The sequence below is a fragment of the Papio anubis genome, chromosome 3 (genome assembly GCF_008728515.1).
Source record: "Papio anubis isolate 15944 chromosome 3, Panubis1.0, whole genome shotgun sequence".
Taxonomy (NCBI): Eukaryota; Metazoa; Chordata; class Mammalia; order Primates; family Cercopithecidae; genus Papio; species Papio anubis.
In genome coordinates this window covers 14,011,877-14,031,146 of record NC_044978.1, presented here as the reverse complement: position 1 = coordinate 14,031,146, position 19,270 = coordinate 14,011,877, and the positions used below count along the sequence as shown (strand labels likewise).

Below are 19,270 nucleotides of genomic sequence, written 5' to 3'. Positions count from 1 at the left end.
GACGTGCTTTCAGACCCCCCATCTCATTATTTTTTCACTAGGGCTTTAGCATCACAGACTCGTCAAGCTGGAATAAGCTTTAGAAATGATCCTCATTTTGTAAATGAGGAAACTGTGATCCATAAAAGGTAAGTAACTTGCCAAGGCACACCAGTGGCATTACAGTGTTACTCTTCCAATTGTAATAAAAAGCCAATTACTATATAACTCAATTCACTCTACTCTATTGGCAGAAGAGAAATGAATCTTAAAATCGGAAGTTGCCTTTTTACTAGAGAAATTGCTTCGGCATCACTGAAAATTGGACCATGAATTATTCATGTTTTATTTTTTCATCAATCCAAGATCTCTGTGTAACTAAGTTTTTCTGGATCTATAATTTGATATTACTGATTTAAATAATTTCAATAATAAGGCACAGTTTAAAGCCACTTAGTCACATTATTGGGATCCCAGTTTTACTCTAATTCATATATTTTAGCTCTTTGGGTGTTACGATTAGTCTTGTCCCAAACTAAAATAAGTGATTCTCATAAGAAATAATTCCAGAGACCATTACAAATATCCACAGCTCAGGCAAACTATCTTATCAGATTATCGTTACTGTTGACACCGAGAAGCATAATAAAATGTGTTAGAAACAGGTTAAAATAAAAAAGGTTTGCTGGTTAACAGTTTTTTTTTTAACATTTCTGTGAGATTGAAGTAATTTACATCATTCCCTATTAGAGAAAGTTTACTTAATATGAATTATATGGTATAATTAGACACATGTTGTTACATAACATTAGAAAAAAGGAAAATATGTCTGTCAAGAATGGAAGCTTCAACATTTCATTCTAGAAAAATTATTCTGCATAAAAGTGCAAAAGTACTTTCAACCTTATTACTTTTCATTTTCACCGCTCTTATGCATTAATATGCATTTTCTGTATTAGGAAACTCTAGAGTAAGACTGTAAGTTTGATTTGCCATTAAATATTATATAAATAAAAATTTAAGGTGGAAATTAATAGAATTCTTCAGTTAAGACAAAACAGAAATCACATGATATAGCTGTCGTCAAATTTACAGTAAAATACAGACACATGTGTTTAACAGGACACAGGCACATATATTGCTTATAAATTGGAGATGAATTTTCCTGTAATTCTCAGGAGAACCACAAAGCCTTCTGAAAAAAAAAAATCATAAATCAACCAACAGTGTTGCGACCTCTAGAAACAAAACTAGTTGTGCTACATAGAATCTGAGGATTTGAAACAGAATCTTCACAAGAAATAATCTTCATTTCAAAAATAATGTTATCAAGATTTAAGATAGCATCACAGAAAGAAATGTTACTGTGTTTAAAAAAAATACTTTAATTCTTGGGAGATGACTGCAAACACCTGTGTGCTATTGAAATAAATCCACATTAAATACTGAATGTAAAGAACGAACATACCCAAGCGCTCACACATCTGCCACAAGTGGTGATTTTGAAATCCCCATAGAGATCTTTGATGGCCCCGGTCGTGAAGAAGCCTTCCACCATCAGCAAAATGCCATACACAAAGAACGCAGCTGCGATGCCGTAGATCACATACTTAAAGATGTCAATCCTGAGAGAAAAGACAAAGTGACTTATTTCAATAACTTCTCATTGCTGCTGTGCAGAAATTGACTCTCACATGCTCATGATTCTTTTGGAATGAAAGTTATAGAATATTAATATTTATAATGAAGGTTGGATTTAAAAACATGTTTGCTTCATATATCTAATGTTTATATATAAATTTTGTGCTGCCACTTCCATATTTGTCGACAAGAGATTTAGGGTTTTTGTGTTTGTCAGTTTCTTCCTCTTCTTTTCTAGCCTCTCCTTTTCCCTGGTTCTTCCCTGGTTCACACTGAAGTAAGCTGAAATAAGCAATAAATTATACTTCTAAAGGAGTTTGCTCCTTATTATTTTATTATTATTATTATTATTATTTTTTTTTTGAGACAGAGTCTGCTCTGTTGCCCAGTCTGGAGCACAGTGGTGCGATCTCGGCTTACTGCAACCTCTGCCTCATGGGTTCAAGTGATTCTCCTGCCTCAGCCTCCCAAGTAGCTGGAATTACAGGGATGTGCCACCACGCCGGGATAATTTTGTCTTTTTAGTAGAGACAGGGTTTCACCATGTTAGCCAGGCTGGTTTGAACTCCTGAGCTCAGGCAATCCACCACCTTGGCTTCCCAAAGTGCTAAGATTTCAGACTGAGCCACTGCTCCTGGCCTATTCATTTGTTAAGTAGGGTAATCATCATACAATTTCTCTAATTAGGACAAAATGACAAATGTAAAGGTTTGTGTATGTAACACTGGTTTTTAAAACTTATATTAAAAAGGAAGGAAGCTTTATAGTTAATGATGCAGTAGTTTTACATAAAATGATATAAATCCCATATTTTTGCATTACAGATAGTCAGTTATGGTTGTATTATACTTTGTACTTATCATAAACATTATGTGTATTTGTTAATGATAATGCAAGTAATTAAAAAGATATGGTTTTGCAGATTAATATTGACAATGAGACTTTTAGGTATAATCACTAATGGATATTCTGCGGAATTGGGTCTGACCCAAGATATGGCATACTTTTATGGTGGCATGGGAAGGTCCTTTTCATGTTCTCACGATTGATTACCCAGTTTTTCTTTTTTTTAAACACCATGTGGTTAAAATAAAACATTTATCTGGAAAATGTAAAACAGTGCACAGCCAGAACTGATACATAATAACAGATGGATATATGGATAGATAGATAGATTTCATTCTTTTCCCCTAGCTCTGTAACTAGGAAATGATATTCCATAACATTAAGAAGAATAAGTCGTTCATTTATGAATTAAGATCATTGAATTAAGATCATTTGCATTTCCATGTTTTGAAAGCATTCATTCCATACATATGCTCCAAATAATATCTTTTAAATCTGTAGGAATATTCATAGTCCTAGGTGTAGCTAGAGTTAAATACTCCAGTAGGATTTATTTTTTATATATATATATCTCTACATGATCAGTGAGCATTTTATATTCAATGTAGTAAGAGCTGTAGAAACAGTCAGTTACATGCAGATGTGGAAATAACACCAACCGAATGCTATACAATAGTTATTTAACCTAAAAAATAGGTTGTATTTAATACTGGGAACGTATTAACTGTATCCATTTCTTTGGATAGAGATCATGACTTTCTAATTAAAAGTTAATACAGCACCAATATATAAGTACTCATTGAAGCTAAATATTTTCTTGAGGCTGCTGGGTGAATTCAGTGAGTATGAAATAAATTTACACTTTCAATAAACTCACCAATCTTCCTTTGAACTTCTAATTTCCTTCATAATTAAGATTTTTAATGATTTTTCTTAGCATAATTTCCACCTATTTATTTATTTATTTATTTATTTATTTATTTTTCAAGACATGATCTCCCTCTGTCACCCAGACTGCAGTGCAGTGAAACGAGCATGGCTCACTGCAGCCTCATCCTCCTGGATTCAAGTGATCCTCTCGCCTCAGCCTCCCAAGTAGCTGGGACTAGGGGTGTACACCACCATGCCCTGCAAATTTCTTCATTTTTTTTGTACAGGCGGGGTTTTGCCATGCTACCCAGACTGGTCTGAAGGGATATAAACTCCTGGACTCAAAGGCATCTGATACGGTTTGGCTGTATCCCCACCCAAACCTCATCTTGAACTGTAGTTCTCATAGATCCCCACACGTCATGGGAGAGACCCAGTGGGAGGCAGGTGAATCATGGGGGCAGTTACCTCCATGTTGTTCTTGTGACAGTGAGTGAGTTCTCATGAGATCTGGTGGTTTTCTAAGATGCTTTCCTGCTGCTTCTCGCTGCACTTCTCTCTCCTGCCGCTATGTGAAGAACGTGTTTGCTTCCCCTTCCACCATGGTTGTATGTTTCCTGAGGCCTCTGCAGTTGTGCTGAACTGTGAGTCAATTAAACCTCTTTCTTTTATAAATTACCCAGTCTCAGGTATGTCTTTTATAGCAGCATGAGAATGGACTAATACAGGATCTGCCAGCCTTGGCCTCCCAAAGTGCTAGGACTACAGGTGGGAGCCACTACTCCCAGCCTCACTTTAACTTTTGACATCTCTACTAGAATATAAGTTTCATAAAGGCAGAAGTTTTGGTCATTTATATCAACTACTATATCTTCCACTAGAATGCTATCTGACAGTACTGGATAAAAAACTGAATTGGGTGGGGGCAGTGGCTCAGGCCTGTAATCCCGTCACTTTGAGAGGCTGAGGTGAGAGGATCACTTGAGTCATGGTTCAAAATAGCGAGGTCAACATAGCGAGACCTGGTCACCATAGCGAGACTCCATCTCTACAAAAATAAAAAAAAAAACTAGGCAGTCTTGCTGGCAGAAAGCTGTAATCCTAGCTAGGTGGGAGGCTAAAGCTGGAGTATTGTTTGTGTTTGGGTCAATGCTGCAAAGAGCTACGAACACACCACTGCACTCCAGCCTGAGAAACAAAGTGAGAACCTATCTAAATGTAAACAATGTGAAAGGAAAAAAAAGGAAGTAATTATTAAACTAATATATGTTTAATGAATAATCACAAAAGAGCTAATGAATGAGAGAAGTGTCTATCAAAGGCCTCTTAATTCTTACCTGTCATTTTCTTGAAAAATAAATTTGAATCCTCCAGATCTACTTAAGTATCTATCCCATTCTTTTTTCCCAATTAAAACTGGTCGACATATATATCCTTTGTGGTTCAAACTTAACTTGTCAAATTATTTAAACAGATTTGAGTATATCAGTACCCTATTTATTTTCAATAGTAATTTTTTAGATCAAATTCAAGATTCATCAATGTAATTTTAATAGTTTCTAATTTGCTTAAATTCCATACCTCAAAAAACTGCATTTCTCATTGTTGTTTTTAATAACAGTGCATAGGGAACAAATATTCTATAATGTGTGAAAAGTGAATACATTTTTGCTACGATAAGAAATACATTTTCATTCTGTAACTAATGTTTAGCCTCTAAATTTGGTCTGAAATGTTATGTTTTGGTACCATTTTGGGGAAGTGAGGGGTTTAACATCTTTCTCCCTCTTGGGTAAATAGGTTTTCTCTACTTTTCTATGCGCTAACACATAAACAAGAAAAGCTAAGAGAATTTGTTGGCATAAGACAAAAACCTTTAAAGTAGGGAATGATTTTCTTGTAGAGGACTTGTTTGGTAGACAAAAGTACAAATGACTGGGGGTGAAGAAACAAAGAGAAATTTCTGAAGGCCTAGAACTGAAAAAATTGCAAACATGCTAAATGGGAAGAATTTGGCCAAAAAAGTGCTTTCAGTAATTTTCGTAGCTTTGATATGAAATCAATTATTGAGGGAAATCCATTTTAATCTCTAAAAACTAATTATTGTTCAGAAAATCTTTTTCCAATCATTTTGGTTCTAAAAATTTTCTGATGTAATTAAACAAAAACATTACACCCTCAAAGAACTAGATAATATCTGCTGAATAATTTTTTTAGAAAAGAACCCATAAATAAAAAGCAAGAGCCTATATTAAAGAAATCCTGATATAAGCATATCACCATATCTAAATGTACCAGTCATGAAAAATGTGGTCACAGATTGCTAGTCCATTGAATAATTCTTTCAACACAAGAAACAATGCAGCAAAAAAGTTTTTGCCTAAGTCAGTCACATGATGGTTAGAATATAGCTATTTCTATTAAAGTATTGGACCTCAACAATATTTCTTCCTTTAGCACATGTATTTATATATATGGAAAAAACAGAGTATACATCTTGAGTTCATCATGTGGAAGCAGTCAATTAATATTTCAAATTCCCCACTCCAAGCCATACAGACACATGCAGAGACACACTCAGACATATGACTTCACACTGATAAGGCAAAGAACATATGGAACATCTGGAGAACTGTCAATGGCGTTGGAGAAAAGAGAAGGGATCTTCTGGGAGTTGGAGTTTTATTGAAGTGAAGAAGGGGTCATGGTGTGTGGAGAAGTATATATATTAGCTAAAGGTCTATTTCTGCAGCCTTGATACTGTTTTATTAACAAATTGTTGTTTATTTCACATTCTCAAGCTTGAATTTATTTTCTTAAATTAATTAGAGTATGACTACAATGGAAAGGGTGGCGTTAAGTGATGGAGACATCCTGTGATTATATACAAGCTCAAAATGAGGGGATAGAAAGCTTGATCATGCTGATAGAAATCTAGAGATGCTCTGACAATATTTTTGAAAGAATGCATGAAATAGAATTTGCTGCATATAAGATGAGAGAGAGAAGAGGTTGGTAATGGTAATGTCCCAGAGCAATTGTTTAGTGGCTGACTTTCACTGCCTGAATATTGCACAAATCTATTTGTCAAAGGCAATGAGGCAGATGATGTGAACTGTGTAAACCTGTCATGTATTTGAAAGAATCTGAGGATGTCAACTTTCAGATCAAATTTGACATCAAGAACACTTTAAAGAGTGTTTCATGGACTATTCTATACAATTTTTTTGGTTAAAATGGCATGTTTTCTAAACATATTTTAATTTTTTAATTTGGAAATGATTTCAAATTTACAGAAAAAATTTGAATAAAACAAGTAGTACGTGGAGCAACTTTACATCCTTTCTCTACTTTATAACATTTTATCTCATTTACTTCATTGTTTTCTCTGGATGATATATCTGAACATAGAGAACGTCTTCACAGTATATAGTTATTGATCTCAGGAAATGTATCATTGACATAATACTTATGTCAAATCTTTATTTGTATTTCAATTTCATCAACCGACTCAATGATGAATTTTGTGGGATTTCTTTCTTGCCTGATAACGGATCCAATCTAGGGGCTACTGTTATACCTATTTGCTGTGTCTCTGGTCTTCTTTAATCTGGAACATTTCCACTGTCTTTCTGTGTCTTAATGACATTTATATTGTTGAAGAATATAACTCTATTCTGCCCTTTTGAACGGAATGTTCTTTTTGAGTTCATCTGATGTTTCCTCATGGTTAGAAACAGGTTACTCATACTTGGCTAGAATACTATACAAGTGATTTTGTGATATTGTGCTCCTGTTAGGGTATCTTCCTCCTCACACAAAGTCCTTCCGCCTCTCAGTACTAATTTTAATTTTCATCATCTAGTTAAGATGATGTCTGATTTCTGTATTGTGTACTACTTCTCTTCCAACTAACAGGCGATCTGTGAGGAGATACTTTAAGACCAACCAAACATCTTGCTCCTGGTCAAAACCTCTCCCCAGCGTTTGCATCCCATCCAATGATGAGTATTGCCAGACCCAATTTTCTTATCATGTTTCCAAAATGATGATTTCCTAACTCCATTACCAGTTCCACATTTGCAAAAGGCACCTGGTATTCTGATGCAAGAAGAGCCCACCCTTTTCCCCCATTTACTGATTTGTCTATTTATTAGTGACACGGACTAATGGTGTCTGATTTTTTTTATCAAGGTTTAAATGCCATTACAATAGCTCATTATTTTGGTGCTCAAATTTTTCTAGACTTGAGCAATAGGAATCCCTTCAAGCTGGCTCTTGTATCTTTGTGACATGTGCCCAGCAATTTTTAAGAATACTCCTTACTTTCTTATATAGCAAGACGTCCCAGACTCATCTAGCACACACCTCTTTCAACCCCAGAAATAGGCATCTCTTTGAGAAATTCTTGTCCTATTAAAGAGCAATGGTACTGGGGACCAAGGTGTGCTGCTAGTTGTGCTCACTGCTAATGTTGTGTCTGTACCTCTAGGTCTTTTTATTGTATCAAGGTAAGAAATACATGTATGTATACACACACACATCAATATATGCAACTATATAAACACATCTATATATGTGTACATGTATGTGTGTTCATATATACATATATACACATGTGCACACGTAACTGCATAACAAATATACACATATTTTAGAAATATTGAGTACACAGTGATACCTCCAAATCCAGTCTATCACTACAGGGACTTTTATTGCTTTCCTCCTTTGATATTTGTATGTCTTTCTTCCGTAATGAGCACACTGACTCCTAAGAACATTAACACATTTATTATTTTGTTTATTTCCATAATAAATCTAAAATTATTTCAGAATTACTTATTCACCTCATTACAAAAATGATATCTATCTGGAAAGAGTTCTGGTGGTTTCCAATCCTTCCCACACCTTGCCCAAGACTGAGACTATATAGTCAATATACTGTGTTTCTAAGTTACATGGATTGGTGTATTTTTTCTTCCATTCATTGTGGCCATGCTAATGCAACTGGGTCTGTTTGTTTCAGTTTCACGTTCTCCATCTCATCCATATTGACTTAGTTTCATTTTTGGATATACAGGACATTAACATGCTTCTAAAAGTCAAATCTATACAAAAGACATATCCAGAAATGTGGCAAGACCTTTTCTATCCTGTCCATCCTGTTCCTTGTAGGTAACCCATTTCGTTGGATCCTTGATTATCTTTACTGTGTTTTATGCAAAGGCAAGTGTGTGTGTGTATGCATATATGTCTATTTTCCCTTCTTTCTACATGAAATGTGCATATTCCATATATTCCTTTGTACTTTGATCAATGAACAATAGCCTCTGAAAATTTCTCTATACAAATTCGTGGAGTATGTTCTCATTCTTTTTAACTGTTGCATACTACTCCATGTGTATTTACCCCCTATCATTTATTCACAAAATCTCCAATGCTTGCTTATATGGTTATCAATATTTTACAGTTAGAATATTGCAGCAATGAATAACTTTGTTCATATGTATTTTCAAATAATCGAAGACATATCTTTAGAATTAGTATGGGAGGATTGTTGAGTTGGAAATTAAAGACATAAGTAGTTTTGTTACATATTGCCAATTCCTCTCTATAGGTGTTGTACCATTTTGTATTCCCACCAGCAGTATATTAGAATGTCTGTTTCTCCCCATCTTCTACAGAGGAAAGCATTGTTAAGCTTTTAAATTGTTGCTAATCTGATGGGTGATGAGTGGTATCCTAGTATTGCTTTATATATCTTAGGTATTCATGAAATTCAACATCTTTTCATAGATTATGGGCACTATATATCTTTTTGTGAATTGTCTATTCATGTGTGTTGCCATTTTACCATAAGATTTGTGGTCCTCTCTATTAAAAAATACTTTTTAAGAGATTTCTATAAATAAGGGATATTATACTTTTGTCTGTTGATAGTTTAGATATTTGTCCTTGCCTAAACTTCATGTTGATTGTGATCCCCAGTGCTGAAGGTGAGGCCCAGTGGAAGGTGTTTGGGTCATGAGAACAGATCCCTCCTGGCTTGGTGCTAACTTAAGAGTCAACTCTTAAGTCTTCCAACTCTCTCTTGCTCCTGCTTTGGCCATGTGATGTGCCTGCTCCCCCTTCACCTTCTGCTATGATTGCAAGATTCCTGAGGTATCCTTAGAAGGCAAGCAGATGCCAGCACCATGCTTCTTGTAAAGCCTGCAGAACCATGAGCCAATTAAATCTCTTTACTAATTACCTAGTTTCAGGTATTTCTTTATAGTAATGCAAGAATGGTCGAACAGAGAAAATCGGTACTGGAGAGTGGGACATTGCTATAAAGATACCCGAAAGTGTGAAGGCAGGTTTGGATTAGGTAACAGGCAGAGGTTGAGAGAGTTTGGAGTGCTCAGAAGAAAACATGAATATTAGGGAAACTTTGGAACTTCTTAGATAGTGATTAAATGATTATGACCAAAATGTGTGTAGTGACATGGACAGTGAAGTCAAGGCTGACAAGGTCTCAGATGGAAATGAGAAACTTACAGGGCCCTGGAGCAAAGGTCACACATGTTAAGTCTTATGAAAGAACTTGGCTGCATTTTGTCCACACCCTGTGCCTCTGTGGAAGTTTGAATTTCAGAGTGATGATTTAGGGTATCTGGCAGAAGAAATTTCTGAGCAGCTAAGCATTTGCATGGCTGCTTCTAACAGCCAATGCTCAGATGTGGGAAGAAATAAATATCTTTAAATTTGAAATAATATTTAAACAGGAAGCAGAGCATAAAAGTTTACGGAATTTACAGCCTGGCCATGTGGCAGAGAGGAAAAAAAAAGTTTCCTGGAGAGGAATTCAAGAATTCAAGCAGGACGTGGAACAACCTCTTGCTAGAGAAATATGCATAACTAAAAAAGAGCCAAGTACAAATATCCAAGACAATGGAGAATAGGCCTTGAAGGCCTTTCAGAGACCTTCGTGGTAGCCTCTCCCTTCACAGGCCCAGAGGCCTAGAAGGAAAGAATGGTTTCAGGGGACAAGCCCAGGGCCCCACTGTCCTGTGCAGCCTTGGGACACTGTTCTCCACATCCCAACTGCTCATGCTCCAACCTTGGCTCAAAAGTCCCCAGATACAGCTTGGGCTGCTGCTTCAGAGGGTGCAAGACATAAGCCCTGTCAGCTTCCATGGTGTGCTAAGCCAGTAGATACACAGAACGCAAGAGTGAAGAACACTTGGCAGCCTCTGCCTAGATTTCAGAGGATGTATGAGAAAGGCTGGGTGCCCAGGAGGAAGCCTGCTGCAAGAGTGGAGGCCTCACAAGAACCTCTGCTAGATGCAATGCCAAGTAGAAAAGGGGTTTGGAGTTCCCACACAGAGTCCCTCCCAGGGCACTGCCTAGTGGAACTGTGAGAAGTGGGTCACTGATCTCCAGACCCCAGAATAGTGGATCCACTGGTAGCTTGCACTTTGTGCCTCAAAAAGATGCAGGCACTCAAAGCCTGTGAGAGCAGCCGCAGGAGTTAAACCCTTGTGCAAAGCCACAGGGGTAGAGATGCCGAAGGCCTTGAGGGCCCACCCCTTACATCAGTGTGGCCTGGATAGTGGGACATAAAGTAAAGATTATTTTGGAGCTTTAATATTTAATGACTGCCCTGCTGTATTTTGAACTCGCATGGGACCTGTAAGCCTTTTTATGTTGGTCAATAATTCTCGCTTTTGGAATGGGAATATTTACCTACTGTCTGTATCTCCATTGTATGTCGGAAGGAATTAACTTGTTTTTGATTTTACAGGCTCACGAGTAGAAAGGATTTGGCTTTTCTAAGATGAGACTTTGGACTTTTGAGTTAATGCTGGAAAGAGTTAAGACTTTGGGTGACTGTTGGGAAGGCATGATTACATTTTGCAACATGAAAAGGACATGAGATTTGGGAGAGTCCAAGAGTGGAGTGATATAGTTAGGATATTTGTCTCTGCTTAAATCTCATGTTGAATTATAATCCCCAATAATAAAAGTAGGGCCTGATGGGGGGCGTTTGGGTCTTGGGGGTGGATCTTTCAAGGCTTGATGCTATCTTAACAGTGTGTAAGTGTGTAGCGTCTCCCCTTGAACTCTCTCTCTCCCTCTCTTGCTCCTGCTCTGGCCATGTGAGGTGCCTGCTCCCTCTTTGCCTCCCACTATGATAGGATGCTTCCTGAGGCCTGCCCAGAAGCAGATGCCACTGCACTTCCTCTATAGTGTGCAGAAATATAAGCCAACGAAATATATATGCATACACTTTTTGTTTTTTGAGAAGGAGTTTTGCTCTTGTCTTCCAGGTTGGAATGCAGTAGCATGATCTCGGCTCACTGCAACATCTGCCTCCTGGGTTCAAGCAATTCTCCTGTCTCAGCCTCCCAAGTAGCTGGGATTACAGGTGTGTACCACTGCACCCAGCTAATTTTTGCATTTTTAGTAAAGACGGAGTTTCACCATTTTGGCTAGGCTGGTCTCAAACTTCTGACCTTGTGATCCACCTGCCTCAGCCTCCCAAAGTGCTGCGATTACAGGCATGAGCCACTGCACCTGGCCTTACATTTTTTAATATATATACATTATTCAGTCTTAGTTATTTCTTTATAGCAATGTAAGAGAGGGCTAAGATACAAGTGATAGATGTTACAAATATTTTCTTCTAGTTTGCCATTTGTCTTTTGGCTTTGCTTATGACATTTTGATATGCAACTTAAAAAAAAGAAATATGTTGTCAATGTTATCAGTGTTTATTTTTATTACATCTCTTCTGGGATTTTAGTCACAGTTAGAAGCCTTTACCTACACCCAGAGGAATTCACCCATGCCTTCGTCTAGCATGTGTCCATTTTCATGTTGTGATATTTAGACATCTGATCAATTTAGCATGTATTCTTTGGCTAGCACAAGAATTGAATCTAATTTTATCTTTTTTTTTCAAAATGGCTGTCCAGTTGTTCCAACATCATTTATTCAAAAGACCAGCTTTGCTGCAATGATTTTAGGTCTACTTCTGTCATACAATGGACTTCTACATCTAGATTTGTCTATTCTGTCCTTTCCATTCTGTTCCATAAATCTGTTCACTTGTGTGCCAGTAACACACTGTTTTAATCAAAGGGGCTTTGAATATGTCTTAATATCTTGTAAGATTAGATCTCTCATAGCTCCCCATTCTTTGTATTTTCTTAACTATTTGTGTGTGTTTATTTTTACACCTGAACTTTAGGTTGTTCCTGTCTAGCACTATTAAAATGCCCACTGAAGTTTTATTAGGGTTCACTGAATCTATTCATTAATTTTGAGAGAATTAACATTTTGATAATCCTCAGCAAGAATGAAGAATACCTTTTCCTTTGTTCAAATCTACTTTTACATCTTTGACGAGTGTTTCACAGCCAACTTCATGTAAGTTTTGAACATTTCTTATAAAGGTCCTTAATTTACTTTTTTGGCTACTATAAATCAAATTTACCTTTACCTTTAAAAATTCTTCTTTAGCAATACAAATGTTCCTGATTTTTACATGTAAATTTTATATCCTACTATGTTGCTGAATTCTATTATTACTTGAATTGGCTTAATCATTGGTCCTAAAATTTTTCAAATATATCACCCTGTTATTTGGAAATAGAGGGAGTTTTATTTCTTGTTTGCCAATTATCATGTTTTCTGTTTAGAACCATGGTTTAAGCAGAGATTCGGAGAAAAGGAGGAGAATGAGAAGCAGAGATCATCCTAGCCTCCTTTGTTCTTGACTTTAGTGGGTGTGTCTCATTGTATAATATTCTGGATTTAGAGTTGTGACTTTTTTTACACCCACACACACACATATCATACATCTCTTTCTATTTTCCCAAAAGTTTATTGGGAAGCAGCATTTTTACTAACATAATTTCTAGATTGAAATAAAAATGGTCATTAAAAGTGTGTGTGTGTGGGTGTGTGTGTGTTTCTGTTTCAGGTCTTATGGAATGGGGTCTAGTCCTTCCTTTCAACTTAGAAATCTGCTTTCTTTTTGTCTCACCCACATATTCCAATGTTCCAAGATGCTGCTTATGCTCACGTGATTTCTTCCCAATGCAAAAAGCAGGAAATCAGATGTGCCTTCAGTGAAACTACACAGGCATGCTTACTTTGTTCATGCATTTCCAAAAGTTTCTATCATTTTAATTCTTACAAAAAGTTCATGCATTTCCAAAAGTTTCTAACATTTTAATTCTTACAAAAAGTTGTCACAGCCAACAATTATTGCAAGAGCAATAATGAACCTTGATTACTATGGTCGGCTATAAAAAACCCTGCTTCATACATTTATTTAGATTAGTGCAAAAGTAGTTGCAGTTTTAACCATTACTTTCAATGGCAAAACCGCCATAACTTTGCACCAAGCAAATACTTCCTAATCTCAGACACCTATGACTATAACTTAATATGGCAAAAGAGTGAATATTAACTTTCATGGCATAAATTGTGATTGAAAATCTTGAGAGAAGTTTATCCTGAATTATTCAGGTGGGTCCTCAGTGCAAACTCATGTTTCCTTATGAGATACAAGGAGGGAGTTCTGAGAGACACACAGAAGAAAAGAAGGTACTGTGAAGACGGAGGCAGAGATTAGAGTGCTGTGGCCTCAAGCCAAGGAAGGCTCACAACCACCAGAGCCAGGAACAAGCAAGGAATAGAATTTCCCCTACCAATCTCTGGAAAGAGGTCACCCCTGCTGACGCCTTGACTTCAGGTGACTGGCTTCCCCAACTATGAGAGAATACATTTCTGCTGTTTTAAGCCAACCGTTTGTGACAATATGTTATGGCAGTCACAGTGAACTAATAAAGTTAACTAATTATTATATCTTTTTGTTCTGTTTGTAAAGACTGCTTGAAACAAATTCTGACATTGTCTAATGCACTTGTATGTTACAAGCCATTTATTAGAACACAGTGGTTTGATGCACACAAGTTGCTAGAGTATGCAATATTTCTTTAGAGCTGGAAAATGGCAATTTTAAAAAGTAAGAAATGGCTGCTTCTTCCTAAGCACTGAAAACCAAACATTCCTGAGTAAAAATGAGTAGCTTCTCTAGTCTGGGGTATAGATATATTGAAGTTGATGGTTCCAGTTGCTTCTCTACCAGACTTCAGAACAGAGTATCTGCAATTTTGCAGGCTATATTGAAGCTACTTTAGAATATTTAGGGTTGTGATAAAGAAAAGTCATGTTTCATTATTTTTTATTGCAGTAAATAATACATACATAATATGGGATTCACTCTCTTAACATATTTTTAAGTGTACAATACAGTATTGTCAAGCATAAGCACAATATTGTATAGCAGATCATTCAAACGTTTCCATTTTACATGACTGAAACTCCACACTCATTGAACAGCCACTCCCCATTTCCCCCAGGCCACAGCCCCGACAACCACCATTCTAACTTCTGCTTCTATAAGTTTGACCATTTTAGATAGTTCATATAAATAAAATCATGCAGCACTATCGTTCTATGACTGACTTATTTTTACTTAGTGTAATGTCCTTGAACTTCTTCCATCTCATATCATAATGACAGGATTTCCTCCTTTCTTTGTGGCCAAATAACCTTCCATTTTATGTATACACTGCATTTTCTTTATGCATTCACCTATCCGTGCGCATTTAGGCTCTTTCCACATCTTGATCACTATGAATTATGCTGCAGTAAACTTGAGAGTATATGTATCTCTTCAAGATCCTGGTATGAACTCCTTTGTATTAATACCCGGAAATGGGATTGCTGGATCACATAGTGTTGCTGATTTTAATTTTCCAAGGAACTGCCAAACTTTTCCATAGTGGTTGCGCAATTTTACATTCTTAGCATCAGTGCACACTAGGGCTCCAATTTATTCCCATACTCACCCACACTTGTTGTTTTCTGTCTTGTTTTGTTGTGTGTAATGGCCATCCTAATAAGTGTGAGGTGACAGCTCATTATGGTTTTGATTTGCGTTTCTCCAGATGGTTAGTGATTTGGAACATCTTTTCATATACCTGTTGGCCAACTGTAAGTCTTCTCTGGATAAATACCTATTCAAGTCCTCCTTTGCCTATTTTTTAATCAGGCATTTTTGGTTTTGTTTTGTTGCTGTTGAGTTGTAGGAGTTACTTATATATTTTGGATATTAATTCTTTACCAGATATGCAGTTTGTAAATATTTTGTCTCATTCCGTAGGCTGCCCTTTCACTCTGTTGACTGTTTCCTTTTCTGCACAGAAGATTTTTAGCTAGATCTAGTAACACTTGTCTATTATTTTTGCTTTTGTGACCTATGACTTTTGTGTCATATCCAAGAAATCATCACCAAGATTAAATGTATGAACTTTTCTCCTATGTTTTCTTCTAGCAGTTTCAGTTTTATAATTTCAGGTCTTACATGTAAAGTCTAATTCATTTTGAGTTTATTTTTGTGTATGGTGTAAGATAAGCATTCAATTTCATCATATTGCATATGAATATCCTGTTTTTCCAGCATCCTTTATTGAAGAGACTACCTATTTGTCATTGTGTCTTCTTGGTGAAAATTGGGTGATGGTATATGCTTGAGTTTATTTCTGGGTTGTCTACAGTGCTACAATGGTTTATATGTCTGTCTTTATGTCAATACCAGACTCTACTGTTGAACAGCACAGTAAAGTGACTGTACTTAACAATAATTTACATATATTTCAAGATAGCTAGAAAAGAATACTTGAAACATCTCCAGAACAAAGAAATGATAAAAATTTGAGGCAACGGGTATCCTAATTATGCTGATTAGATCATTATACCTTGTAAGCCTATATCAAAATATCACATACACCCACAAATACGTATAATTATGTACCAATACATACATACATACATACATACATACATATCAGACTGTTTGTTTTTGTTGTTTTCTGTTTTTTGTCTGTTGGTTTGTTTTTTAGAGACAGGGTCTCACTCTGTCACCTAGGCTGAAGTGTAATAGTGCGATCATAGCTCACCACAGCCTCAAACTTCTGGGCTCAAGAGATCTTCCTGTTTCAGCCTCCTGAGTAGTTTGGACTACAGGCATGCACCACCATGCCTGGCTAATTATTTTACTTTTTTTGTAGAGTTAGGGTCTCACTATGTTGCCCAGGCTGGTTTCAAACTTCTGACCTCAAGTGATCTCTTCAGCCTTGGCCTCTGAACACGCTGGGATTACAGGCATGAGCCACAATGCCTGGCCAAGATTGTTTTAATTACTGCCGATTTAAAATGTTTTGCAGTGAAGAAGTGTGAAGTTTCACTTTTATTCTTTCTCAAGATTGTTTTGGCTATTTGGAGTCCTTTGTGATTCCATATGAATTTTAGGATTTACTCTATTTCTGCAAAATGTGCCATTGCGATTTTGATAAATATAGCATTAATCCACAAATGGCCTTGGTTAATAAGAAGATTTTAATGAAATTAAGTTTTTCAATGCATAATATGGGATGTATTTCCATCTATTTGTGTCTTCTTTAATTTCTTTCAAGAATGTTTTACAGTTTACAGTGTAAAAGCCTTTTCCCTCCTTGGTTAAGTTTATTTCTAGGTTTTTTTTTTTTCTTTTTGAAGCTATTGTAAATGGAGTTGTAGAAATATAAGTTCAACCCTCTTAAATTTTTTAAGCCTTGTTTTATGAGCCGACATGATATTTCCTGGTGAATGTTCCAGCTCCACTTGGAGAGAATATGTACTGTACTCCATTGGGTGGCATGTTCTGTACATGCTGTTATGCCATTGTTCTATGGTGTAATTTAAGTCTCTGTTTCCTGTCTGGATATTCTCTCCGTTCTTGAAAGTGAGGAATTGAAATCTCCTACTATGATTGTGTCACTGGTAATTTCTCCCTTCCAGTCTGTCAGTGTTTGCAGAACAATGTTTGTGAACCTTCTCCCAATTTCACTGAGATGTTCTCGGAGGTCACCATGTATCTACACTAGGCTAGTTCTGTCACTGCTTAGAATGAGGTGAGACAAAAATCAGTCCCTCAAACAAACCTCCAAAAAGCCGGAGCACTGGGTGTGTGCTCAGCCCTTCTGGTCTCTTTTTCTCCCAGTGCTGAGGTGAGCTAACTTGGAAGAAGGGCTAAGGTGGGATAAGTAAGATTGCTCTTGTCCCCTGTTTCAACATGGCTATTATAGGCTTTCTGCTCCCCTGGAGTACTGCAAACTCTTAAGGTGATTCTGGAAATCTCATAAAAGTATTGGTCTGTAAATTGTTGCTGAATTGATGTTTTATGGGGGACAAGGGCTGGGACATACCAGTCCACCCACTTGCTGACATCATTTATCTCAAATTCATGTTTCGTTCAATTAAAACATATGAGACTGCAAGGGGTGGCATCTATGCTAGAAGTATAATTGTAAATTATTGCTGGCAATCATAGCAAACATAAACCTTTTAATTGTACCTTTTCAAACTTTAACTCAAACACTCTGTAAAAATACCTGGCAGGAAATGCTGCAATAAATTAGCCTAAGTTATGTGTTAATTTCCTATGACTGTTATCATCAAATTACCACAAACTTTGTGACTTTTAAAAGAAAAGACACTTTCTTATGTTCTGGAGGTCAGAAGTTTGAAATCAGTTTCATTGGGTTGACATCAAGGTATTAGCAGAGCCCTGCTCCCTCTAAACACTTGGAGAAACTTCCCTTGCTCTTTCTAACTTTCAGAGTACTCCCTTCTGGGCTTTCCTTGGCTACTGGTCCCTTCTCCTTCTTCAAAGCCAGCAGGTAGCATCTTGTTTTAGGAGTAACATTGCCTTCTTCTCTGGTCAAATGGCTCTCTGTTCCCCTCTCATGAGGACACTTATGTTGGGATTTGGGGCCCATCCAGATAATCCATGAGGAACTGCTCACCTCAGGATCCTGAATGCAATCACGACTTCAAAGTCTGTTTTGCCATAAAAGGTAACATATGATGTTACAGGGATTATAATATTGGGAGCCATTATCAGCCTGTCACAAGCTATAGACGTCATTGAAGCTTAATGTTAATTTCTTGACATTCAAATATTCTTAGGTAAAGTTTTCCTTCAAACAATGTGGTGATGGACATTTGCTAATGTTACATTCCAAAATCCATTTCAAAATTTTAAATCATCGAACATTTAAATTATACAAACCTGACATATCTCACTGACTTAATTCTCTTCTTTGTCACACAAGTATCCTTTTATCAACATGCAATATATAAAGTTAATAGAACACATAACTTCGAATATTAAATTAGGAAAATTAAACTCTTATCTAGGTAAGGATGAATTTTTGTCAGTGATATATGTCAGAAGATGCATAAATAACCCTCTGATGAAGAAATCATTGATTATGAAGTCACAAAAGGATCAAATAGAGAAGTAGTGAAGAAATTTTACATTCACTACTTTTGCCGTTCAAGACAACCATCCATGTTATCCTACTTCTTAAGGGATTAATTCACATACTAAATGCAGACTTTCAGACTTTGTTACACAACTTTTTACTAATTGTAAAAGCAATATATAAGCATTGTAATTTTTTTTAAAAAAGCATACCAGAAAAATGCAGATTATTCACTGTTTATACTACCAGTTTTTATTTTAATTAATTCCACAAAGCTATGTTTACTATATACCACTTTGAAAATTTCCTTTTAAGTCAATATATTATGAACATTTTAAACTATTATATACCTTTTAAACAATGTTTAGGATACGACACATTCTGTCATTTGAAGGTATCATGATCTATTTTACCAATTGTCTACTTTTGTTCAGTGATAGGAAGAATAAAGGGCCCCAATGATGTTCACATTCTAATCTCCATAACCTGTAAATATGTCATCTCATATGCCAAAAAGAATTTGGAGATGTGATTAAATTAATGATATTGAGGTGGGGAGATTACCCTGG

The 19,270-nt window shown here is 36.3% G+C and overlaps 1 protein-coding gene across 2 annotated transcripts in view; it reads right to left on the bottom strand.

Annotated features, from left to right (window-relative positions):
* GPM6A (glycoprotein M6A) overlaps nucleotides 1–19,270 on the bottom strand; it is a 374,013-nt gene that overhangs the window by 38,489 nt on the left and 316,254 nt on the right. For both annotated transcript variants that reach the window (XM_017959219.2, XM_003899379.4), the window contains exon 3: nucleotides 1,448–1,604. In XM_017959219.2, coding sequence (XP_017814708.1) covers nucleotides 1,448–1,604 — 157 coding nt within the window. The remainder of the gene's footprint in view (nucleotides 1–1,447; nucleotides 1,605–19,270) is intronic.